The following is a 25,349-nucleotide window of genomic DNA, read 5'->3' as shown; positions in this document are numbered from 1 at the left end:
AGCGAGCACTGTGTGGGCACTTAGGGGGCATATGATGAAAACAATAGACAGTCGCTCAGGAGTTCACAATCTAATAGGGGAGTCGGGCAAGCGGACAAAAACGCAAACATCCCGGAGTGGGCAAGAGATAAGAGCAACATAGATAAAACTGGTCATTCAAAAATATACTCTGGAGATCGTGAGTAACGGAAGAACCGTTAGCTAGAGCACAGATTAAGCAGAAGACAGGACGTTCTGGAGAAAATATATCCTTAGAGTCGCTACGAATCGTAAATGACTCGACGGGCTTGATAATAATAATAATCATGATAAATGAACTGAGGACATACATTGATATTCGAGTGCTTGCCGAAGAACCCAGCTGACCTCAAAAAGGGCTTCCACCACCGACAGAGATTTAGATTAAATATCAATTGATGGTATTTGTTGAGTGCTCAGTATGTTCAGAGCACTGGACTAAGTGCTTGGGAGGGTACAGTACAATAAAACTAACAGACACGTTCCCTGAAATACAAAAGGGAAGATTCCTGCCAAGGGGGTGGATGGTGGTTAAATTTTGCCGTGAGGGTCCCAGGGTTGGGGGCTAGTATTTGCTTCTTTAGGGGTATTCACACTCATTTTTTTTAAATGGAGTATTTATGAAGCATTTAACTAGGCCCCAGACACCGTACTAAGTGCTAGGGGTGGTACAAGCTCACAGGTTGGGCATAGTCCCTGTGCCTTGTAGGACTCTCAGTCTTCATCCCCATTAGACAGATGAGGTAAGTCAGGGAAGAGAAGGGACTTGCCCAAGGTCACACAGCACACAACTGGAGGAGGCAGAACTAGAACCTGGGTCCTTCTGACTTCCAGTCCCATACTGTATACGTCAGCCGACACTGCTTCCCTGCTTCACTTGAGGAAAAAAAATATAAAAAAAGAAAAAACCCACTTACTACGTACCAAGCCCTGAACTAAGCACTGGGGTAGATATAAGCTACATACCCCATTCACTGATTGATTGGCAAGTATGAGGAGCAAGGCTGGGCCTAGGACACTCTTGGAGCAAGACCACAGACTTCACCTTCTTCTTTTGTTTGTTTTTATGGTGTTTGTTAAGCGCATACTATGTGCCAGGCACTGTACTAAGCACCAGGGTAAATATAAGCTAATTAGGTTGGACAGAGTCCCTGTCCCACTTGGAGCTCGGTCTTCATCCCCATTTTATGGATGAGGTAACAGGCACAGAGAAGTGAAGGGACTTGCCCCAGGTGATCCGGCAGACAAAAAGTGCTGGGAACGGGATTAGAACCCAGGTCCTTCTGATTCCCAGGCCCGGGTTCTATCCACTAGGTCACTCTACCTACTTTGTTCACCTAGACTTGATCCATTTAAGGGAAGCCACAGGTGAATTTCCATTTATTGGCTTAGGAAGTACATAGAGAGTGACCAAATCAGGAACGATACGTCTCTCACATGCCTCATCCCTCAAGGGCAATATTTTCTTCTTTTGAAGGAGTCATCGGATGGGATGCGTTAAATCATTTTTCTTTCTGTAAACCGACCAACCTCAAAAGACTTGGGTCGGATAGCTACCATGATGGGGAAAGGTTTAACTCACCCATTTATTGGGTAGAGTGGAGAAGCAGCGTGGCTCAGTGGAAAGAGCACGGGCTTTGGAGTCATTTATTCAATAGTATTTATTGAGCGCTTACTATGTGCAAAGCACTGTACTAAGCGCTTGGGATGAACAAGTCGGCAACAGATAGAGACAGTCCCTGCCGTTTGACGGGCTTACAGTCTAGTCGAGTCAGAGGTCATGGGTTCGAATCCCGGCTCTGCCACTTAATAATAATAATAATGTTGGTATTTGTTAAGCGCTTACTATGTGCCGAGCACTGTTCTAAGCGCTGGGGTAGACACAGGGGAATCAGGTTGTCCCACGTGGGGCTCACAGTCTTAATCCCCATTTTACAGATGAGGGAACTGAGGCACCGAGAAGTTAAGTGACTTGCCCAAAGTCACACAGCTGGCAAGTGGCAGAGCTGGGGTTTGAACCCATGACCTCTGACTCCAAAGCCCGTGCTCTTGTCAGCTGTGTGACTGTGGGCGAGTCACTTCACTTCTCTGCGCCTCAGTTCCCTCATCTGTAAAATGGGGATGAAGACTGTGAGCCCCACGTGGGACAACCTGATTCCCCTGTGTCTACCTCAGTGCTTAGAACAGTGCTCGGCACATAGTAAGCGCTTAACAAATACCAACATTATTATTGTCATTGGGTAGCCAACCTTAGGATAAAGGTCTTCCAGGATCAGATATTAATGACTGGAAAACATTTTATAAGAGACAATAGCCTGTTAATTTGGAAAGTGAATTCAGATGGGTTTTTTTTTCCTAATTTAATTTGAATAAATAAATGAGAAGCAGCTTGGCCAAGTGGGTAAAGCACTGGCCTGAGAGTAAGATTCTAATCCCGGCTCCTCCACCTGTCTGCCGTGTGATCTTGAGCACATCACTTCAGTTTTCTGTGCCTCAGTTACCTCCTCTATAAAATGGGGATTTTAACTACGAGCCCCATGTAGAACATGGACTGTGTCCAACCCGACTACTGTGTACCTACGCCAGCATTTAGTAGAGTGCCCGGCACATACTAAGCGCTTAGACAAACACCATAAAAAAAATAATACTGACCAAAGACTGATTTCAGGATCCCATATTCAGGACTGGAATACATTTTTTGAGAACAATAGGCCTGTCAATTTAGAAAAGGAATTAAGATGGGATTTTTTTCCTAACTTCATATGAATAAACCTTGGCCTGACACCGATCTGGAGAGAGAGGCCACACTCAAGGCCGGCCAGTAAGTGGCAATATGGCTCAGGAGAGTGACATGAGAGGACCTTTCATTCATTCATTCAATAGTATTTATTGAGCGCTTACTATGTGCAGAGCACTGTACTAAGCGCTTGGGATGAACAAGTCGGCAACAGATAGAGACAGTCCCTGCCGTTTGACGGGCTTACGGTCTAATCGGGGGAGACGGACAGACGAGAACAATGGCACTAAACAGCGTCAAGGGGAAGAACATCTCGTAAAAACCGATGGCAACTAAATAGAATCGAGGCGATGTACAATTCATTAACAAAATAAATAGGGTAACGAAAATATATACAGTTGAGCGGACGAGTACAGTGCTGTGGGGATGGGAAGGGAGAGGTGGAGGAGCAGAGGGAAAAGGGGAAAATGAGGCTTTAGCTGCGGAGAGATAAAGGGGGGATGGCAGAGGGAGTAGAGGGGGAAGAGGAGCTCAGTCTGGGAAGGCCTCTTGGAGGAGGTGATTTTTAAGTAAGGTTTTGAAGAGGGAAAGAGAATCAGTTTGGCGGAGGTGAGGAGGGAGGCGTTCCAGGAACGCGGGAGGACGTGACCCAGGGGTCGACGGCGGGATAGGCGAGACCGAGGGACGGCGAGGAGGTGGGCGGCGGAGGAGCGGAGCGTGCGGGGTGGGCGGTAGAAAGAGAGAAGGGAGGAGAGGTAGGAAGGGGCAAGGTGATGGAGAGCCTCGAAGCCTAGAGTGAGGAGTTTTTGTTTGGAGCGGAGGTCGATAGGCAACCGCTGGAGTTGTTTAAGAAGGGGAGTGACATGCCCAGATCGTTTCTGCAGGAAGATGAGCCGGGCAGCAGAGTGAAGAATAGACTGGAGCGGGGCGAGAGAGGAGGAAGGGAGGTCAGAGAGAAGGCTGACACGGTAGTCTAGCCGGGATATAACGAGAGCCCGTAATAGTAAGGTAGCCGTTTGGGTGGAGAGGAAAGGGCGGATCTTGGCGATGTTGTAGAGGTGAAACCGGCAGGTCTTGGTAACGGATAGGATGTGTGGGGTGAACGAGAGGGACGAGTCAAGGATGACACCGAGATTAGACCTGAGTTCTAATCCAGCTGGTTGTGGGAGGACATGTGTCTCCTTACTCTGTTCATTCTGTCGTATTTAGTAAGTGCCTACTGTGTGCTAAGCACTTAGGAGAGTGCAATATAACAATAAACAGACATATTTCCTGCCCACAACGTATCCAACTCTCCTAGAGTGCTTAGTTCAGTGCTCTGCACGCAGAAAGTGCTCAATAAATACGATTGTTCAGGATTTTTTTTTTATCAGTGCCTGTCTCCCCCTCTAGATTGTAAACTCAATGTGAGCAGGACACATGTACACCACCCCTGTTGTACTCTACCACACCCTCGATTCAGTGCTCTGCCCACACTAAGCGCTCCATAAACACCGTCGATGATGTTGATGAACACATATTACCCACAAATGAGTCTTCCAAAAACATTAAGAGCTCTGGAAGAAATAAAATTCAAATAGTGCCCAAAGCCAAGTGAAGGGCTAAAAGAAATGAAAATAATAAATGCAGTGGAAAATTGAGGCGGGGGGCGGGGAGGGAAACAGTTCATAGACATCACAAAGAACCAATTTAATTCACTATATCTCTTATTAGCCACAACTCCTGTCTGAAATAAATACCGAAAAAAGCCAAACAGGAGCACGGACTTTTAAAACTGGGTGCTCGGTTGAAATGTCTGTTAGTGGCCCCTTTTTTCAAAAGTCCCGATATGCTCTTCGATCTTTCTGAACCACCTGTCTTCAAATTCTTTTATGGATGCAATTACTAAGGCATCCAGAGCTGCAGAGCCTACACATTTCACTTCAGCATGACCTTCATCTTTGACTTTTTCCGGAACGATATCCTCTCCCATAACCTGCAATCAGAGGAAGTAAAAACACTTTTTAACGGTATTTGTTATGCGCTCCCTACGTGCCGGGCACTGAACTAAGCACCGGGACGGATACGAGCTTACAGTCTTCATCCCCGTTATACAGAGGAGGGAACTGAGGCCCGGAGAAGTGAAGTGACTTGCCCAAGGTCACGGGGAAGACAAGTGCCGGAGCCGGGACGAGAACCCTGGTCTTTCTGACTCCCAGAGCCGTGCTCTTTCCACTAGGCCACACTGTTTCTCTGCTACGTCAGGCAGTGGCCAGGAAATAGAAATACACTTAAAATGGTCTCAAACTTTCTACCCAAGCATCGCGATGATTTTGACTTCACCACTCTCTCAGGGACCCTTTTTAAACGACTGAACTGGTGGTTGTGTTGTCAGATTTTTATTTACGGTATTTGTTAAGCACTAACTCTGTCTCAAGCACTGTTCTAAGCACTGGGGTAGACACAATCGGGTAGGAAGCAACCCCTGTCCCACATGTGGCTCACAGTCTAGGTACAGGAGAGCAGGATTTTATCCCCATTTTAGAGTTGAAGAAACTGAGGCCCAGAGAAGCCAAGTGACTTGCCCAAGGTCACACACAACAGTTAAGTGACAGAATCAGGATTAGAACCCAGGTCCTCTGACTTCCAGGCCCGGGCTCTATCCACCAGGCCACGCTGCTTCTTTTGATTGAGAGTCACTCTTCCTAGAGCACAGTATTTTACAATCCTCCCACAGCTTCAACTGATTGTTCTTCAGCTCCCTTGGAGAAGCAGCGTTGCCTAGTATACCTAGAATCTGGGCCTGGGGGTCAGAAGGACCTGGGTTCTAATCCTGGTTTTGCCACACGTCTGCTGTGTGACCTTGGACAAGTCATTCCACTTCTCTGGGCCTCAGTTCTCTCATCTGTAAAATGGGGATGAAGAATGTAAGCCTCATTTGCAACATGGACTGTGTCCAACCTGATTAGCATTTATCTACCCCAGTGCTTAGTACAGTGCCTGACACAGAGTAAGCACTTAACGAATACTAGAAAAAAAAAAGAAGCATCCCTAAAGTACCTGTCAAATACTATATGCTTCTTGTGGTTCTCAACCTTTATGGGTGTGAGAGTCTCTTCTGCTGGTCAGGGAATAGCCATAAATCTCTGCCAATTCAATTCAGTCGTACTGATTGAGCGTTTCCTGTGTGCAAAGCACTGTACTAAGCACTTGGGAGAGTACGCTACAACAACCAGCAGACACATTCCCTGCCCAGAACGAGCTCGCGGTCACCTACTGGTTGAGAAGCGGGGAGTGGGAAGAATCTGAAATGGAATCAATAAATCAGTGGTATCAATTGAGCGCTTACTATGTGCAGAGCAATGTGCTAAGCATTTGGGGGAATACAATGCAACAGAGTTAGTAGATGTGCTCCCCGCTCACCAAGAGCTTCCAGGACAGAGGGACAGTCTACAGTCAATCAATCAACGGAATTTATTGAGCACTTACTGTGTGCAGAGCACTGTACTAAGCGCTTGGGAGAGTCCAATGCAACAGCGTTAGCAGACACGTTTCCTGCCCACAATGAGTTTACAGTCCAGAGTCCTTCAGGGGTATCCGTCTTTATTTGGGGATCCCTCGTCCGGGAATCAAAATTTAACTAGCCGTCCTGCCTGTCACAAGAAACAACCTTTTTCCTTCCTAGGAGTTTTAAACCAATTTTTAGATTCTTCAGAGAACTAATATGAGGGTTAGCCGTGAGTCTACATTTGCAGAAGGGAGAAAGAGAAATGAAAGGTTTTGTATCACAAATGTAATAGAAGAAAAGGGAGATGGTCACCAGTAACTAGGCCTTCACTGGTACTTATTCTAATTACTCTAACTCCTCCCACGGATCTTCTGTTATCTTTGTAATTTTATCCGTTTTCTGCATTCTCCTGCCTCTGACACATATCCTTTATGTATTACCCCCAGTTTGATGTTTTGTTTTGATCTGCTTTGCTTTGCTGTCTCCCCCGTTTAGACTGTGAGCCCATTACTGGGCAGGGATTGCCTCTATCTGGGAGTCCGAAGGACCCGGGTTCTAATCCTGGCTCGGCCACTTTTTGTCTGCCGGGTGACCTTGGGCAAGTCACTTTATTTCTCTGGGCCTCAGTTACCGCTTCGGTAAGATGGGACTGAAGACTGTGAGCCCCATGTGGGACACAGACAGTGTCCGGCCTGATCAGCTTGTATCTACCCCAGCGCTTGGTACAGAGGCAGGCATAGAGTAAGCGCTTAACAAAAACCATACAAAAATAAAAAATAAAATGGAAACCTGACATCTCCGCTCACCTCAGAGATCAATAGTAAAGTTTCTTCCTCAAAGCCAAAGGTTTTCACTCGATCTTCAATTTCTTTCTGAGCCTTTAGGTTCTTTTCCAAGGCAAAGGAGGTCTGCTGAGATTCGATGAGTTGGAGCAAAAGCCTGAAAAATAGAGTCGGAGGGAGACGGAGGAGAACAGCTTTTGAATAAATAATTGAACAGAAAGTCATTTTTGTTGTGGTTGAGATCCTTAGACAACTAGCCAGCTGGTCGATAAAAAAAAAATTGCTTTCTGAAGATAGAAACGCTCGGTCTCATAATGTAATTGCCCGAGGTTCTGCAATTCCTTAATTCTCTGAATGATTTCTTGATTCTATTTATTGCCATTGTTCTTGTCTGCCTGTCTCTCCCGATTAGACCGTAAGCCCGTCAAAGGGCAGGGACTGTCTGTTACCCATTTGTACATTCCAAGCGCTTAGTACAGTGTTCTGCACATAGTAAGCGGCCAATAAATACTATTGAATGAATGAATATGCTACCTTATACTATTCTTTAGTTTCCTCGGTTTAAAATGGTCTACCATACCTATTTTTTTTGTTTTGAGTATCTGTTACACACTTACTACACGACAGGCACTGTACTAAGCGATAGGGTAGATGCAAGCTAATCAGGTTGGACTGTCCCTGTCCCACTTGGGGCTCACAGTCATAATCCCCATTTTACCAATGAGGCAACTTGTGGCCCAGAGAAGTGGCAGAGCCGGGATTAGAACCCAGGTCCTTCCGACTCCCAAGCCCGGGCTCTCACCTCTAGGCCGTGCGGCTTCTCTGCCGTAGTTTGACTGAATATACCCCTCGCCGCCTCTGTGTTTTGGGTGCTCAGTTCTAAGTGGGACAGGGCGGGGAGGATTCCAGGGACAGGACTCGAGAGGAGCAGCACTGACTGAGGGACAGCGTACAAGCCTGGGAGTCTGGGGACCTGGGTTCTCATCCCGGTTCCACCCCTTATCTGCTGAGTGACCCTGGGCAAGTCACTTCTCTGTGCTTCAGTTAACTCATCTCTAATATAGGGATTGAGACTATGAGCCCCCCGTGGGACATGGGCTGCGTCCAACCTGATTAGCTTCTATCTACCCCAGCACTTGTACGGTACGCTCCCAGTACAGTGCCTGGCATATAGTGAGCACTTAATAAATACCATTTAAAAAAAAAAAATGGGGGGGCTGCTGGACTTGGTAACGACTTGATTCCTCTAACACAATGTTCTGCCATTCTCAGCGTGATTGTTTTGCTATTATTATTTTCCTCCAACTTTAAGGCCGGGAGCCCCTGGTGGGACAGGAAGTGTGTCCAACCTGATTATTCATTCAATCGTATTTACGGAGCGCCTTCCACGTGCAGAGCACAGTACTAAGCTTCAAAGCACTCAATCCCCTTGCCCTCTCCTCCTTCACCTCACTCTTCTACTACAACCCAGCCGGCACACTTTGCTCCTCTAGTGCTAACTTTCTTACTGGACCTCCATCTCATCTAGCTCACCACCAACCCCTCATTTCAATCTTTCCGTACTTATCCACTGTCCATCTTGAGCACCCCTGCTATTCTTAGACTGAAAGGCCCCGAGGGTCCAGGAAATGGGTTTGAGTTATTTTTTAGGGTATTGGTTAAGCATTACACTGTTCTAAGTGCTGATTAGATCAGACACAACATCCCTGTCTTACATGGGGCTCACAATCTAAATAGCAGGGGGCGGAATAGGTATTTAATCCCCATTTTACAGTTGAGGTAACTGAGGCACAGAGAAGTGGAGTGACTCGCCCAAGGCCACATAGCCAGCCGACAAATTTTATGAGATTAGAACCCAGGTCCTCTGACTCCCAGTCCCATACTCTTTCCACTAGGCCATGCTGCTCCTTTTATTTTATTTTTTTGGTATTTGTGAAGCGCTTACTATGTGCCAGGCACTGTACTAAGTGCTGGGATAGATACAAGGACTTCAGTTTGGACACAGTCCACGCCCACACGGGGCTCACAGGTTGAATCTCCATTTTACAGACGCAGTAACTGAAGCCCAGAGAAGTGAAGTGACTTGCCTGACAACCAGCAGACACGAGGCGGAGCGGGGATTAGAACCCAGGTCCTTGTGACTCCCAGGCCCGGGCTCTAGCCACAAGCCCACGCTGTTTCTCTTGTTTGTGGGGTCCGGAGTTTGCCCTCGTTTGGACCCCGCCTTGCTTTGCATTTTCGCTCACGCTCTCTCCCCTTACCTGGCTCTTACGAAGGAGCAACACGCTTTAGCCCGGAACTCCGTCGATCCTTCCGGAACCCTGATTTTGACGGCGGAACCGACTCGTCTCCCTCCCGCCGGGAGGCCCGGAAAACCGGCGACGCCTTCCTCCATTTCCCGGCCGTGACGGCAGGCTGCGGCCTTCCCACTCTCCGCGCCCGGAGAAAACCTCCTGCGAGGTCGATCCGGCCTGTTCTGGCCGTCGGGGGAACACGAGAGAGGGTCTCTTCCCGACGACGTCAAAGGGGCTGGGAAAGCCTGGTCCGCTGAGGGGAATCCGTTCAGTGGAGGGGATGAGGGGGAAGACTTGGCAGGCCCAAGCCTGAGGTAAACCTCCGCCAGCTTCTTCCAGGTCCAAGGATTGAAAGGATGGAGGCTGGCCAGCTGCTGTAGGGCCAGGATTGCTTTTTCTAAGGCCCCCAGACTCTGGTAGATGGCCAGCCAGAGGTACAGCACTGTGGTTAAGTGGTCTGAGTTCGTAGCTTCTTGGCGCTGATGATGAACCAACAGATCAATACGTTATCAAAGGTTCTAGTGAGTTCCCTGGGCAGGAGACGTGCCGGCTCATTCTGGTGCACTGGACCCTCCCCAGCACTTAGCGCAGTGCTCGATACGTAATAAGCGCTCAAGACGAACGATCGACTGATTTTAAAGAGAAAAATACGCTCCCCCACTGAGTAATCCATGCCGAAAAGGGTATATAATCTTCCTGGCAACGTGCAAATTCACTCAGCTAAATATTTTTTGCTAATAGGAGTCCCTCGGTGGCTTGGTCTAAATTCATCCATTTGATTTCCTAGCCTAGGCAGCAGAAGTTTTCTTTTAGCAATCCCTCAACGGAAAGCTTTTTGAATCAGCAAAACCATCAATGCCTCAACCTTACTTCACTTGCTAATTAACGTCCGCTGCCTCGAGAAGCGGCATGGCCTAGGAAGGAGCTCGGGGCCGGGGGGGGGGGGGGGGGGGGCCTGGGTTCTAATCCCACCTCTACCACCTGTCTTGCTGGGTGACCCTGGGCAGGTTCCCTCATCTGTAAAATCAATCAATCGTATTGATTGAGCGCTTACTGTGTAAAATGATTAAGAAAGTGAGACCCATATGGAAGACTGTGTCCAAACAGATTAGCTTGTATCTACCCCAGCGCTTAGTACACTGCTCGGCACATAGTAAGAGCATAACAGATACCATTTTTAAAAAAACGAGAACTTGAAGAATGATTATTCTTGGTTAAAGATCCAGTTCAAACCATGTTATCTGTTAGAGGCTTACAGTGAGCAGAGCACTCTATGAAGCTTCGGTTCTTGCTAAAGACCTTATTTCTCATGACCCAGATTTATCATCATCATCATTATTATTATTATTATGAGAGGCAGCGTGGCTCAATGCAAGGAGCCCGGGCTTGGGGGTCAGAGGTCACGGGTTCTAATCCCAGCTCCGCCACTTATCAGCTGTGTGACTGTGGGCAAGTCACTTCTCTGTGCCTCAGTTACCTCAGCTGGAAAATGGGGATTAAGACTGTGAGCCCCACGTGGGACAACCTGATTCCCCTGTGTCTACCCCAGCGCTTAGAACAGTGCTCTGCATATACTAAGCGCTTAACAAATACCAACATTATTATTATTATATTTGTTAAATGTTCACTATGTGTCAAACACTGTTTTAAAGAGCTGGAGAAGATACCAGCTAATCAGGATGGACACATGGAGCTCACATTCTAAGTAGGAGGGAGTATAGGGTTGAATCAGCCCTATAGAGAGGCAGTGAGGCTAAGTGGAAAGAGCCCGGGCTTGGGAGTCAGAGGTCATGGGTTCGTATCCCAGCTCTGCTACTTGTCAGCTGTGTGACTGTGGGCAAGTCACTTCACTTCTCTGTGCCTCAGTTACCTCATCTGTAAAATGGGGATGTAGACTGTTAGCCTCACGTGGGACAACCTGATTCCCCTGTATGTACACCAGCGCTTAGAACAGTGCTCTGCACATAGTAAGTGCTTAACAAATACCAACATTATTATCCCCACTTTACAGATGAGGAACTGAGGGGTGACTTGCCCAAGGACACCCAGCAAGCAAGTGGCAGAGCCAGGATGACAACCCAGGTCCTCTGATTGATCAAACAATCGATCGATCAATAATAATAATAATAATAATGGTATTTGTTAAGCAGTTCCTATGCGCAGAGTACTGTTCTAAGCGGTGGGGCAGATACTGGGTAATCAGGTTGTCCTACGTGAGGCTCACAGTCCTAATCGCGATTTTACAGAGGTCGTCACTGAGGCACAGAGAAATTAAGTGACTTGCCCACAGTCACACAGCTGAAAGGTGGCAGAGCGGGGATTCGAACCCATGACCTCTGACTCCCAAGCCCATGCTCCTGAGCCACGCTGCTTGGTATTCATTGAATCCTAACTACATGCAGGGCACTGAACCAAACACTTGGGAAAGTCCAGTCCAACAGAGGTAGCAGACAAGTTTCCTGCCCATAACGAGGTTACAATCTAGAGGGGGAGACAGGCAGTAAAATAAATAATTCATAACATTTAATTTAAAGAAATGTACTCCCAGGCCTGGTGTGTTTTCCAGTGGGATCTGCGTCCTGAGTGCCTTGATTCAAAATGGAAACCAAATTCTCTGAAAAAAAGCTGACCCATTCCACAGGATGACTGAGAAGGAAATGGAAGGGGGGCTTGTATAGCTTTTTTGTTTTTTAATGGGATTCGTTAAGCTCTTACTAAGTGCCAAGCACTGTTGTAAGCACTGGGGGAGAGGCCAATACAAAAGATTCAGTGGACGCGTTCCCTGCCCAAAGCGAGACTACAGTCTAGAGACTCTGGTTCAAAGAGTGCAAGCCTCACCTGAGGAAAATATGTGACGGAGAAGATTACTTACCAGCTTTTCTGCTACGCTCAGTGCTTCTCTGGGCCTTCCTAGATGGACTAAGCACCGGGCCTGGCCCTCCCGAATGTCTCGTCCCATGGAAAAATTGGTCGCTGGCAAGAGTTCCAAGCAGTTGGAGTATTCCTGCAGGGCTTTCTGGGGGTGAGGGGTGGTTTTTTTGAAAAATGAAAGAGGGAGAAGGACAGAGAGGCAGAGTAAGAAAGAGCTGTGGTATGTTAAAAAAAAAAAAAAAGCCATCTAACGCAGAAAGGGATTAAGCTTCACATAATAATAATAATAGCGGAATTTGTTTAGTGCTACCATGTGCCAGGCACCGTTTTAAGTGCTGAGATGGATACGAGCAAATGGGGTTGGACACGGTCCCCGTCCCACACGGGGCTCACACTCTTAATCCCCATTTTACAGATGAGGTAGCTGAGGCCCAGAGAAGTGAAGCGACTTGCCCCAGGTCACGAAGCAGACGTGAGGCAGAGAGAGGATTAGAACCCACATCTTCTGAGTTCCAGGCCCGGGTTTTATCCACTAGGCTACGCTACCTCTCACACCAGATCATCTGTCCACTTGAGACCAAAATCTGCACGTGTTCATGTCAAGATGCAGGAGAAATATGACCCTGTTCTGTCAAATTCATTTCCAAAAATTTGATGTTATATTAGGGAACACAACTATGTCGGAAGAACTAAAATCCACATAATGGAGCTTCATTTTGTTCTGGCATTTCACGTGGGGAAAAAACCATCCAATCAGACTGCACTGTCTTTCCTCTGTTTTATTTTCCAATACTGCAATTTGGGGGTCACACAAGAGGGCGTTTCTTACACCCAAAATATCCAGGATCTTAAAAAAAATTGTATTCCAGGTGACTCCTCTCGGCATATTTCGGTTTGCCAAGGAGGACTAAGGGCTGTCATTTAGCTAATTATTAAAATAAAAATTAAGGGAGTTTTTAGTCCCTTAATTGAGAAGAAGCATAGCCTGGTGGATACAGTCCGGGCCTGGGAAACAGTAGGATCCGGGTTCTACTCCCGTTTCCGCCACGTCTGCCATGTAACTTTAGGGCAAGCCACTTAACTTCTCTGTGCCTCAGTTACTTCATCTGTAAAATGGGGATGAATGAGGCCGATGTGGGACATGGATCGTGTCCAGTGTCCAACCTGATTAGCTTGTATCTACCCTAGTGCTTAGTACGGTCCCTGACACACAGTAAGCACTCAGACAATACCTTTTGATTTACCATGATCCTCATCTTAACTACATAAATGAAAGGTGGGCATCCTGGGCGACTGGATCTATTTAACGCAAATCAGGAAATATTGGGTTAGATGATGTTCCCCAAGCTCACACCTTAATTCTACTCTATAGACATCATAATCATGTTTATCACATGCTTATTCTGTGCAGAACTTGGGAGAGTATAATATAAACGAGTTGGTAGACGCATTCCCTCCCCACAGTGAACTTATGGGGAGACGGACATTAATATAAATAAATCAGTCGATTACAACTATGAACATAAGTGCTGTAGGGCTGAGGGCGGGGAGGATAAAGGATTCAAATCCAAGTGAAAAGATGACAAGGAAGGGAATGAGAGGCACATGCTCTACCTTTATCGTACCCTTCCCAATCACCTACGCTTTTCCGTGAACCCAAGAGGGGCTCAATAAGAGAAGCAGCTCAATAAGGAGAAGCAGCATGGCCTAGGGGATCGAGCCCGGGCCTGGGAGTCGGAAGGACCCGGGTTCTAAATCCCAGCTCCGCCACTGGTCTGCCGTGTGACCTCGGACAGGTCACTTCACTTCCCTGCGCCTCGGTTCCCTCATCTATCAAACGGGGATTCAGGCCGTGAGCCCCGTGAGGGTTTCGGGCACCGGGTCCAACCCGACGATCTTGCGTCTACCCCGGCGCTCAGTACAGTGCCTGGCGTATAGTAAGAGCTTAACAAATACCTTAAAAATATATACATACGGATGTTGATGATGATTTTGACAGTCCTCTCCCTGCCAAAGCTAAACTATCTCTGAAATTCTGACGGGGAAATCCTGGCATGAATATTGTGGGACAGGGACTCTTGTGGGACCAACCCGCTTTATTTGTATTTATTAAAGAAGCAGCGTGGCTCAGTGGAAAGAGCCCGGGCTTGGGAGTCAGAGGTCATGGGTTCGACTCCCGGCTCTGCCGCCTGTCAGCTGTGTGACTGTGGGCAAGTCACTTAACTTCTCTGGGCCTCATTTACCTCATCTGTGAAATGGGGATGAAGATTGTGAGCCTCATGTGGGACGACCTGATCACCCTGTATACCCCAGCGCTTAGAACAGTGCTCTGCACATAGTAAGCGCTTAACAAATCCCAACATTATTATTATTGATCAATGAGCTCCTTGTACGTAGGGAACATCCCCACCAACTCCTCCTACTGTCCTCTCCCAAGCATTTAGCCCAGTGCTCTCCACATACTAAGCGCTCAATAAATACCACTGATTCACTGTAGACTGTCCTCTAGACTCTAAGTTTGCTGTGGGCAACAACTCTGTTGTGTTGGACTCTCCCAAGCGCTTGGTACACTGCTCAGTACGCGGTAAGTACTTAATAATTACCATTGATTAATTGTAAGCTCACCTTGGGGGAAGGACCATGCCTTCCAACTCTCTAGTACTGCCCACTCAAAGCACTCTATCCAGTGCTCTGCACCTAACAAGCGCTCAATAAATACCACTGATTGACTAACTCTAACTGTCCCTCTAGACTATAAGCTCACTGTGGGCAGGGACTGTTTCTACCAACCCTGTTGTACTGTACTCTCCCAAGCATTTAGTACAGTGCTCTGCACACAGTAAGTATTCAATAAATGCCACTGACTGATCGATCAAAGTATTTATTGAGCGCCTACTGGGTGCAGAGCCTTGCACTTGGGCGAATACAACAGAAACAAATGATTTTTATTTGTTAGGCACTTACTATGTGCAAGGCACTGTACTGAACGCTGGGGTAAATACAAGATATTCGGGTTGGACGGAGCCCCTTAGCTCCTCAAGGAGCTCACGATTGATTGTGAAGGAGCTGATTAAAACCAGACCAATCCGCCGGGCATTTTCCCAGTATTCAGGGGAACCAATTTGACCCTGATCGCTGATAAAGGATGATAATAATAATAACTGCGGTATTGTTAAGCGCTTACTGTGTGCCAGGCACTGTACTAGGCACTAGGGTAAATACAAGATATTCAGGTTGGACACATATGGGGCTCACAGCCTAAGTAGAGGGAGTAAGGTTTAATCCCCATTTTACAGACGAGGAAACTGAGGCCCAGAGAAGCGAAGTGACTTGCCCAAGGTCACCCGGCCGGAGAGTGGAGAAGCCGGGATTAGAACCCAGGTCCTCTGACTCCCAGGACTGTGCTCTATCTACTGGGCCATGCTGCCTCCCAAGCAATAGCGAATTCAAGTGAGATAATCTGATTTTTAGTATCTAAAACAACACGGATACCTGGAACTCCTGTTTTCTGTACGCCAGATCTCCTCGGAATTTTTTGATAGTTAAAATTTCCACATCATCCTTGCTTGCTGTTATCTCACAAAACCACTGAAAGAGAACACACAAGGATAACTTTCCATTGCAGGTAGCAAACAAATGCTTGGACCACAGTACACAAGCATAAGAAACCTAAAGTGCACCAACAGTTTCAACTGATTGTTCATTGTTAATTAAAAGCATTCAGAGATGATTACTACCAACATAGTAAGCACTTAAAAAAGACCATTAAAAAAAAAAAAATACAGCAGCTGGGGTAAATACAAGATATTCAGGTTACATAGTAATTACATAAACACATAGAAAGCCGGACACGTTCCCTCTATTAATATATATTATTAAATGTTAATATTTACATATATTAATGATGAGTATATATCTCTAATTCTATTTATATCGACGCTATCGATGCCTGTTTACTTGTTTTGATGCCTGCCTCCCCCCTTCTGGACGGTGAGCCCCTTCTAGACCGTGAGACCGTCGCGGGCAGCGACTGTCTCTCCTGTTTGCTGAACTGTACTTTCCAAGCGCTTAGTACAGTGCTCAGCACAGAGTAAGCGCTCAACAAATACGACTGAATGAATGAACTATACTAAACGCTTGGGAGAATACATTATAACAGAGGTGACAGACACATTCGCTGCCCACCACAAGTATACAGTCTAGAAGGACAGTCAATCAATCCAAGGCACATAGTAGGTGCTTAGCAATACCAACGTTATTATTATTATTATTATTATTATTATTTCACTTCTCTGGGCCTCAGTTCCTGCATCTGTAAAAGGAGGATGAAGACTGTGAGCCCCGTGTGGGGCAGGGGCTGGGTCCAACGCCATTTGCCCAAGCGCTCAGTACAGTGCCCGGCACATAGTAAGCGCTTAACAAGGACCACACAGCTCTCAGGATTACTATTACAGTGGCCCCTCCACAGTAAGCGCCCAATAAACAGCAGGGAGGGCTGGACGGAGGGAGAAGCGGCGTGGCCTGGTGGACTGAGCAGAGGACCCGGGAGGCAGAAGGACCTGGGTTCCAATCCTGCCTGTCCCTTGTCTGCTGTGTGACTTTGGGTAGGCCGCTTGACGTGGCTGGGCCTCAGGTCCCCCATCTGTCCGACGCCTTTTGCCTGGGTCCCCCCCCCCCCCCCCCGCCCCAGCGCTTGGGACAGTGCTTAGCACAGTGCTTGGCACCCAGTACGGGCTGAGCAAAGACCAGCATTATTATTATGGATGGATGCTGGAGGGGCGGGGGGGCCTGACCTGGGGCTCGCAGGCCTTGGCGGTGTAGGCGGGGGCAGGGCCGGGCCCGGGTCGCTCCCGCCCCTTCTCGAACAGCGAATCCTCGAACTCGGCACCCAGGAGCTCCTCCATCGGGCCGCCGCCGCCGGGGGGCGCAACGAGACGCGGGGCAGCACCAGGCCGCACGTGCGCGTGGGACGCCAGCCCACGGACGCCGCCGCAGCCATCTTGGATGAGGGCACGGAGGGGTGCGGGCCACCCGTGCGGCGGCCATCTTGGATGAGGGCACGGGGGTGGGGAGGCCCACCCGTGCGGCGGCCATCTTGGGTGAGGGCAAGGGGGCGGGGAGGGCCTCCCGCGCGGCGGCCATCTTGAATGAGGGCGTGGGGCTTCCGAGCGCTCAGCTGCGCTTGCGCGAGGAGGGGCCCCGTTGCCCTGTGGGAGCCGCGGCCTATCAGCGCCCTTTCTGTCAGTTTAGGGGCTGGAAGCAAAAGCCCATCAGAAGCCTATAATAATAATAATGGTATTTGTTAAGCGCCTAGTATGTGCCAAACACTGTATTAAGAGCTGGGGTGGACCCAAGCACATCGAGCAGGACACGGTCCCTCTCCCCTGGGGGCTCACAGTCTCAATCCCCATTTGACAGATGAGGCAACTGAGGCCCAAAGAAGTGAAGTGACTTGGCCAAGGTCGCACAGCAGACAAGGGCTGGAGTAGGGATTAGAACCCACGACCTTCTGACTCCCAGGCCCGAGCTCTATCCACTCTGCCATGCTGCTTCTCAGCCTTTTATCATCATCATCATCATCATCATGATGACAGCATCGGTTAAGATGTGCAAAGCACTGTTCTAAGCGCTGGGGGGATACAAGGTGATCAGGTTGTCCCACGTGGGGCTCACAGTCTTCATCCCCATTTTACCAATGAGGTCACCGTGGCACAGAGAAGTGAAGTGATGTGCCCAAAGTCACACAGCTGACAAGTGGCGGAGTCAGGATTAGAAGCCACCACCTCTGACTCCCCAGCCCCAGTTCTTTCCACTGAGCCACGCTGCTTCTCTGTTTATCATCATCATCATTAGTATGAGTAGTTTCATTATTATTGTTGCAGTATTTATGGAATTTCTTAAGCGCTTACTATTCTTTAATTCATTCAATCGTATTTATGAGCGCTTACTGTGTGCAAAGCACTGTACTAAGGGCTTGGTACAGTAGGGAAGCAGGGTGGCTTAGTGGAAAGAGCACAGACTGGGGTGTCAGAGGTCGTGGGTTCTAATCCAGGTTCCACCTCTTGACTGCTGTGTGACCTCGGGCATCTCTGTGCCTGCCTCAGTTACCTCATCTGTAATACACCTGATTACCGCGTATCTACTCCAGCGCTTAGAACAGTGCTTGGTGCATAGTAAGCACTTAAATACCATTATTATTATTACAATAATACAATAAACCAACATATTCCTTGCCCACTACTTCCTTCTTCCCCTCCCCAGCCCCACCCCGGGGAGACAGACATAAAGTATAAAATACTATGTGACAGGCGCTGTTCTAAGCACTGAGTAGACAGCGTTGTTCTGGTTATTATTAGCATTTATCGCTGTCTGCTGTGTGACCCTGGGCAAGTCGCTTCAGCTTCCCTGTGCCTCAGTTACCTTTACTGTAAAATGGGGATTGAGACTGTGAGCCCCATGTGGGACAGGGACTGGGTCCAACTAGATTTGCTTCTATCCACCCCAGCAATTAGTGCTGTGCCTAACACCTAGTAAGCGCTTAAATCCCATCATCATTATTCTTATTAAACGTTTACTCTGTGCCAAGCATTGTTCTAAGCATTTGGAGAAGATACACGTTAAGCAGGTTGGACAGAGTCCCTGTCCCATATGGGGCTCACAGTCTCAATCCCCATTTTACAGATAAGATAACTGAGGCACAAGGAAGTAAAGGAACTTGTCCGGGGTCACACCAAGTTTTATTCACTAGGCTCACTGCCTCTCACATCAGATCCTCGTCCACTTGAAACAAAATCCTGCATTTGTTCGGTCAAGATGTAGGAGAAATATAAAGAGTGACCCTGTTCTGTCAATTTCACTTCCAAAATCTGCACTATATTTAGGGAACACAACTGCATCGTTAAGAACTAAAACCCACAAAATTGAGCATGATTTTGTTTCGGCATTTCACGTGGAAAAAAAAAAGGCCATTGGGATTTCAGTGTCTTTCCTTTGTTGTATTTTCCAACACTACAATTTGGGGTCACACAAGAGGGTGGTTCTTACATCTAAAATATCCAAGGTCTTAAAAAAAAAAAATTGTATTCCAAGGGATTCCTCTTGGCACCTATCAGTTTGCCAAGGAAGACTAAGGGATGTCATTTAGCTAATTATTATCAAAATAACAATTATGGAAATGTTTATTCCCTTAATTGAGAATCATGGCCTAGTGGATACAGCTCGGGCCTGTATCAAAGGACCGACTGGGCAAGGGACCATTTCTCTGGCTTTCACACCCTTCCTTTCACCATTATTATTATTATTATAGTATTTGTTAAGAACTTACTATGTGCCAAGCACTGTTCTAAGTACCGGGATAGATACAAGTTAATCAGGTTAGACATAGTGCCCGTCCCGCATGGGGCTCACGGTTTTAATCCCCATTTTACAAATGAGGTAACTGAGGCCCAGTGAAGTGACTTGCCCAAGTTCACATGGCAGACAAGTGGCGGGGTCGGGATTAGAACCCACGACTTTCTGACTCCCAAGGCTCTATTCACCAAGCCACACTGCTCCTTCATTTTAATTTTGAAGTTACCTCAGACCGTTCCCCACTTCCAGTCAAATCCCAAATCATTCAGACGTGATGAAAGTGGGGAAAACTATGAAGAGAGAGGGAGTCCTCAAATCTCAAGGAGAATATTACAACTTTTCTGATTTCTTTAAAGACTCAATCACCACCAGTCAATCGTATTTACTGAGCGCGTACTCTGTGCAGAGCACTGGACTAAGCGCTTGGGAGAGTACAATGTAACAGAACAACAGACACATTCTAGAGGGCGAAACACTTTAAAACGCAAACAAGACTATGCGATGAGCCGGCATTATCAACACAGTTGGCACTGGGTAAAAATTCCCCACGTGATCAAATGATCGGGATGATTCCTTCCAAAGTGAAAATTAAGATTCAATACTGAATACATTTAACATTCCAAATACCTTGAAACCAGTTCGCCTTGGGGGACGGCTAACTCTAAGATAATCGGCTCCGGTTGTCTCTTTCTTAGCCGATTCCTGCCTCTTTGATATCAGGCAGAGCCTCTGGGGCCCACCAGAGCCCCAGTCAATCATATTTATTGAGCACTTACTCTGTGCAGAGCACTGAGCTACTACTAATAATAACTGTGGCATTTATTAAACACTTACTATGTGCTAGGCACTGTAGAGAAGCAGCGTGGCTCGGTAGACAGAGCCCGGGCTTGGGAGTCAGAGGTCATGGGTTCGTAACCCCCCTCTGCCACTTGTCGGCTGTGTGACTGTGGGCAAGTCGCCTCACTTCTCTGTGCCTCAGTTACCTCATCTGTAAAATGGGGATTAACTGTGAGCCTCACGTGGGACAACCTGATTACCCTGTATCTACCCCAGCGCTTAGAACAGGGCTCTGCACGTAGTAAGCGCTTAACAAATACCAACATTGTTATTATTACTAAGCAGTGGGGTGGTTACGAGCTAATCGGGTTGGACCCAGTCCATGTGGCACGTGGGGCTCACAGTCTTCGACCCCATTTTCCAGATGAGGGAACTGAGGCCCAGAGAAGTGAAGCGACTTGCCCTAGGACACAGGGCAGACAAGTGGACTATATTACTGACATGTACCTAAGTGCCAGGAGGCTGAAGGAAGGGTGAATGAATGGTGCTAATCCAAACTCTCCATCCTCTTGCCCCCTTCGACCTCACCTCCCTTCTCTCCTTCTCCGGCCCAGCCTGCCCATTCCGCTCCTCTGCCGCCGCTCAACTCCTCCCGGGGCCTCCTTCTCGCCTGTCCCGCCATCGACCCCTGGGCCACGTCCTCCCGCTGTCCCGGAACGCCCTCCCTCCTCACCTCCGCCAAACCTAGTCTCTTCCCCTCTTCAAAGCCCGACTGAGAGCTCACCTCCTCCAGGAGGCCTTCCCAGACTGAGCCCACCCTTTCCCTCTGCTCCTCCTCCCCCTCGCCATCACCCCAACACCCTCCCTCTTCTCTACGCCCCCTCCCCACCCCACAGCACTTGTGTATGTATGCACATATCTATAATTCTATTTATTAATGATGTGTATAACAACAATTCTATTTATATTGATGCTATTAATGCCTGCCTACTTGTTCTGTTGTCTGCCTCCCCCCTTCTAGACTGTGAGCCCACTGATGGGCAGGGATTGCCTCTATTTGCTGCTGAATTGTACTTTCCAAGCACTCAGTACAGTGCTCTGCACCCATGATTGAATGAATGAATGAACAATCCCAGCTCTACCTCTTGGCTGCTGTATGACCTCTGGCAAGTGACCCAACGGCTCTGTGCCTCAGTTTCCTCATCTGAAAATGGAGACTTAATGCCTGTTCTGGCTCCTCCTTAGACTGTGTGCCCCATGTGGGACAGGGACCGTCAGAGCCCCTAAATTTGTATCTACCACAGCGCTTAGTACAGCGCTTGACACAGTGAGCACCTAACAAGTACAATAATTATAATAATCTTTAGAGTAGAATACGAGGTGCGCGGATTTCTGCCATTATTCTATTTTCCTCAAGCTTTCTTGTCTGGAGAACAGCGGCAGAATTAGGGAACACTAGACTGTAAGCTCCTTGTGGGCAGGGAACGTGTCCAACACTATCGCACTGTGTTCTCCCAAGCGCTTAGTACAGTGTTCTGCACAAAGTAAAAACTCAATAAATACCATTAAGGTATGTGCTGTTCCTCCCACAACATAAAGAGGTCTGGATTCAGCGGATGTGTTCGTGAGCGGCGGACAAGGAGGTTGCCTCAACCTGCGTTTTCTTTAACACGGGGTTCTGCAAGACTCCAACTCCTGCATGAAGAGAGCACAAAGGGAATGATTTGGGGGTTCCGTTCTCCCTAGCCGACAGTTTTCTGCGGGGCTTTGCCTTCCTAAATTAGAGAACTGAAGCTTTCACCTCCTGGATTTAATTATTGGGTTTATGTTTCTGAATATTTACGACTGGAGGATAAAGGACACGCTTTAAAAAAAAAAGCAAAAACAAATGAAACAGCAAAGGATTTTACACGCAGTAAATACTGTATTAAATCCAAGTCCCAGAGGCCTTGAATACTTATAAAATGTCCATCAGGGGTTGATAGGAAGGGAAGGAGAAAAAAAAAAATCTCACCAGTCCTTTTAAAATTCAGTAATTAAAATAAAAACTCTCGGTTTCCATAGGAACAGAAAGCTTCCTTTGGAAGCCGGTCTCTGGTCCCCAAAAGCTATAAAAATTCTTATTACACCGAGCAGATGGTGTGCTCTAAGCATGCAGAAGATTGATCTGGACCCAGGAGCAGATACGCTTTGAAGTAAAAAAAAAAAAAAATTACAGGGGGGAAACCAGAGTTTTCGGCAGAGAAGAACATTAAGTTGGTTTTCTTAATGCAGAAGCGCACATGGGGAAAACATGAATTGGAAAGCATTCCGATTAAACTCACTATGGACAGGGAACATGTCTGCTAATACCGTTTTCTGGACTCTCCCAAGCGCTTTAGCACAGTGTATTGCCCAGAGTAAGTATTCAATAAATACAACCGATCACACAGTGCAATACTTTGACTTCCTCACACCATCCACAACTCTGCTGTTAAGTAAGACTCTCCCCTACCTCCACATCCAAATCCATCCATTAGTCAATAATATATTCTGAGGAGGTGAGGGAGGAGAAAGAGGATGGAAATTAAAAAAAAAACAAACCCAGAGGTCCTGGGTTCTAATCCCAGCTCCGCCACTCGTCTGCTGTGGAACTTGGGCAAGACACTTCAATTCTCTGTGCCTCAGTTCACTCATGATGATGACGATGGAATTTAAGCGCTTCCTATGTGCCCAGCACTCTTCTAAGCGCTGGGGTAGTAGATACAAGCTCATCAGGTTGTCCCACGTAGGGTTCACCGTCTTAATCCCCATTTTCCAGATGAGGTAACTGAGATAGGCTTAAGTGGCTTGCCCAAGGTCACACAGCAGACGAGTGGCGGAGCCGGGATTAGAACCCAGGTCCTCCGTCTCCCAAACCCGGGCTCTTTCCACGAGGACACGCTGCTTCCCTCATCTGGAAAATGTGTGTCCCACGTGGGACGTGGGGCTGGGTCCAACCTGTCTATCCCAGTGCTCAGTATAGTGTCTGGCACATACTAAGTACCTAACAAATACCATAAAAAATAATCATAATTCAAGTAAAAAGAAAGCCCGCCTAACTGTTAACCGCCCTGCTTAACTGGAGCTATCAGCTTCAGTTAAACAGCTGGGATCAGACCGGAGGCAAAGTGATTTAATCCCAGACACGCTTTTTTCCCCCCCCCACCATCCGCCTTCTACAATTCGCTGGCCGCCACCACCACCAGTAATCGATCGATTAATTAACGGTATTTCTTGAGCGCCTAGTGACCACAGAGCACTGAACCCGGTACTTGAGAGATGACATTAAGTCAATCAATCGTATTGATTGAGGGCTGACTTGGTGCAGAGCACTGTAGTCAGCACTTGGGAGAGTCCGATACAACGGAATCAGCAGGCCCGTTCTCCGCCCATGTATAATAATAATGATGGTGTTTGTTAAGCGCTTACTATGTTCCAAGCACCGTTCTAAGCGCTGGGATGGCTACGTGGGTTGTCCCACGGGGGGCTCACAGTCTTAATCCCCATTTTACAGATGAAGGAACTAAGGCGCAGAGAGGTGAAGTGACTGGCCCGGGGTCACGCAGCAGATAAGTGGCAGAGCCAGGATTAGAACACTGGTCTTTCAAACTTAATCCACTAAACCACGCTGCTGCTCCTGGTAAGCCCTGGGGAGAGTCCAATACATAACGGAGTCGGCAGACATGTTATCTGCCCGCAAGCACCTTACAGTCTGGGAACAGGGGGGATTTCTCTTGGAAGGATAAGAGTATTTCAAGCAACCAACCTCCTCCAGGAGGCTTTCCTTGATTAACTCCTATTCTCTTCAGTTCACATAACCTCAACTGCAACTCGAACGTCACCTAGCGTCTCAAAGCCTCGAGGCACAGCGTGGCCAAGTGGATTCAGCCCGGACCTGGGAGTGATAAGGACCTGGGTTCTAATCCTGGCTCCGCCACTTCTCTGCTGCGTCACCTCGGCCAAGTCACTTCACTTCTCTGTGCCTCAGTGACCTCATCTGTAAAATGGGGATTAAGAAGGTGAGCTCCGTGTGGGACAGGGAATGTGTCTAAGCTGATTGGCTTGTACCTACCCCAGTGCGTGGTTAAGCGCCTGGGACATGGTAAGTGCTTAAAAATGACATTAAAAAAACCCACAAAACCCTTCTATGACACTTGTTATATGATCCAATTTTTAAGCATCATCTCTCCCACAAATCCCCTTTCCCTCCCTGTAATTTTAGTGTCTCTCTTCCCTGGTAGACTGTAGCTCTTCGAGGGCAGGGACCAAGCATGGGGATGGAGCCCGGGCCTGTGAGTCAGAAGGTCATGGGTTTTAATCCCGGCTCTGCCACGTGTCGGCTGCCGTGACCTCGGGTGGATCACTTCACTTCCCTGGGCCTCAGTGACCTCATCTGTAAAACAGGGATTGAGACCGTGAGCCCCAGGTGGGACAGGGACAGTGTCCAACGTGGCTCAGTGGAAAGAGCCCGGGCTTCGGAGTCAGAGGTCATGGGTTCGACTCCCGGCTCTGCCACTTGTCAGCTGTGTGACTGTGGGCAAGTCACATAACTTCTCTGTGCCTCAGTTACCTCATCTGTAAAATGGGGATGAACTGTGAGCCTCACGTGGGACAACCTGATTACCCTGTATATACCCCAGCGCTTAGAACGGTGCTCTGCACATAGTAAGCGCTTAACAAATAACATTATTATTATTATTTGCTTCTATCCTCCCCAGCGCTTATTACAGTGCCTGACACATTGCAAGTGCTTAACAAATACCAATATTGTTATTATTATTATTATTATGCGAGCACTTAGTAAAGTGCTCAGCAGGCACCTGGGGATCAATAAATATGATTCTGCACTGCTCCTTGCTGAGAAAAAGGTTATTTTTAAACACAATGCCCCGGAGATTTTGGGCCACAGAACCCCGCAGGTTACGGTGGCAAATAAAAGCACTGTCCTTACCCTGATTGACACCAGGACAGGATTCCAGGCAAGTCATTTGAGGTGCTAAATCTGCCAGGTT

The 25,349-nt window shown here is 47.7% G+C and overlaps 1 protein-coding gene across 3 annotated transcripts; it reads right to left on the bottom strand.

Moving 5' to 3' along the window:
* Positions 1-4,425: 4,425 nt before the first annotated feature.
* Positions 4,426-25,304, bottom strand: C4H8orf76 (chromosome 4 C8orf76 homolog). 3 transcript variants are annotated; one of them, XM_039911730.1, is made up of 7 exons: positions 25,289-25,304; positions 21,880-22,011; positions 15,682-15,777; positions 12,191-12,334; positions 9,286-9,797; positions 7,049-7,181; positions 4,426-4,730 (listed from the first exon to the last, which is right to left on the bottom strand). In XM_039911730.1, exons 2-7 carry the CDS (start codon positions 21,880-21,882, stop codon positions 4,554-4,556), a joined length of 1,065 nt encoding a protein of 354 aa, XP_039767664.1. In that variant the 5' UTR covers positions 21,883-22,011; positions 25,289-25,304; the 3' UTR covers positions 4,426-4,553. The 3 variants fall into 3 exon arrangements, with proteins under 3 accessions (XP_039767664.1, XP_007655587.2, XP_028918082.1); XM_007657397.3 differs by lacking the exons at positions 21,880-22,011; positions 25,289-25,304 and adding an exon at positions 16,983-17,124; XM_029062249.1 differs by lacking the exons at positions 21,880-22,011; positions 25,289-25,304 and adding an exon at positions 13,422-13,488 and having other exon boundaries at positions 15,682-15,767.
* Positions 25,305-25,349: the final 45 nt, after the last annotated feature.

This window comes from Ornithorhynchus anatinus, chromosome 4, assembly GCF_004115215.2.
Source record: "Ornithorhynchus anatinus isolate Pmale09 chromosome 4, mOrnAna1.pri.v4, whole genome shotgun sequence".
Lineage (NCBI taxonomy): Eukaryota > Metazoa > Chordata > Mammalia > Monotremata > Ornithorhynchidae > Ornithorhynchus > Ornithorhynchus anatinus.
The sequence above is the reverse complement of the archived record's forward strand: the minus strand, read 5'-3'. Positions and strand labels throughout refer to the sequence as shown.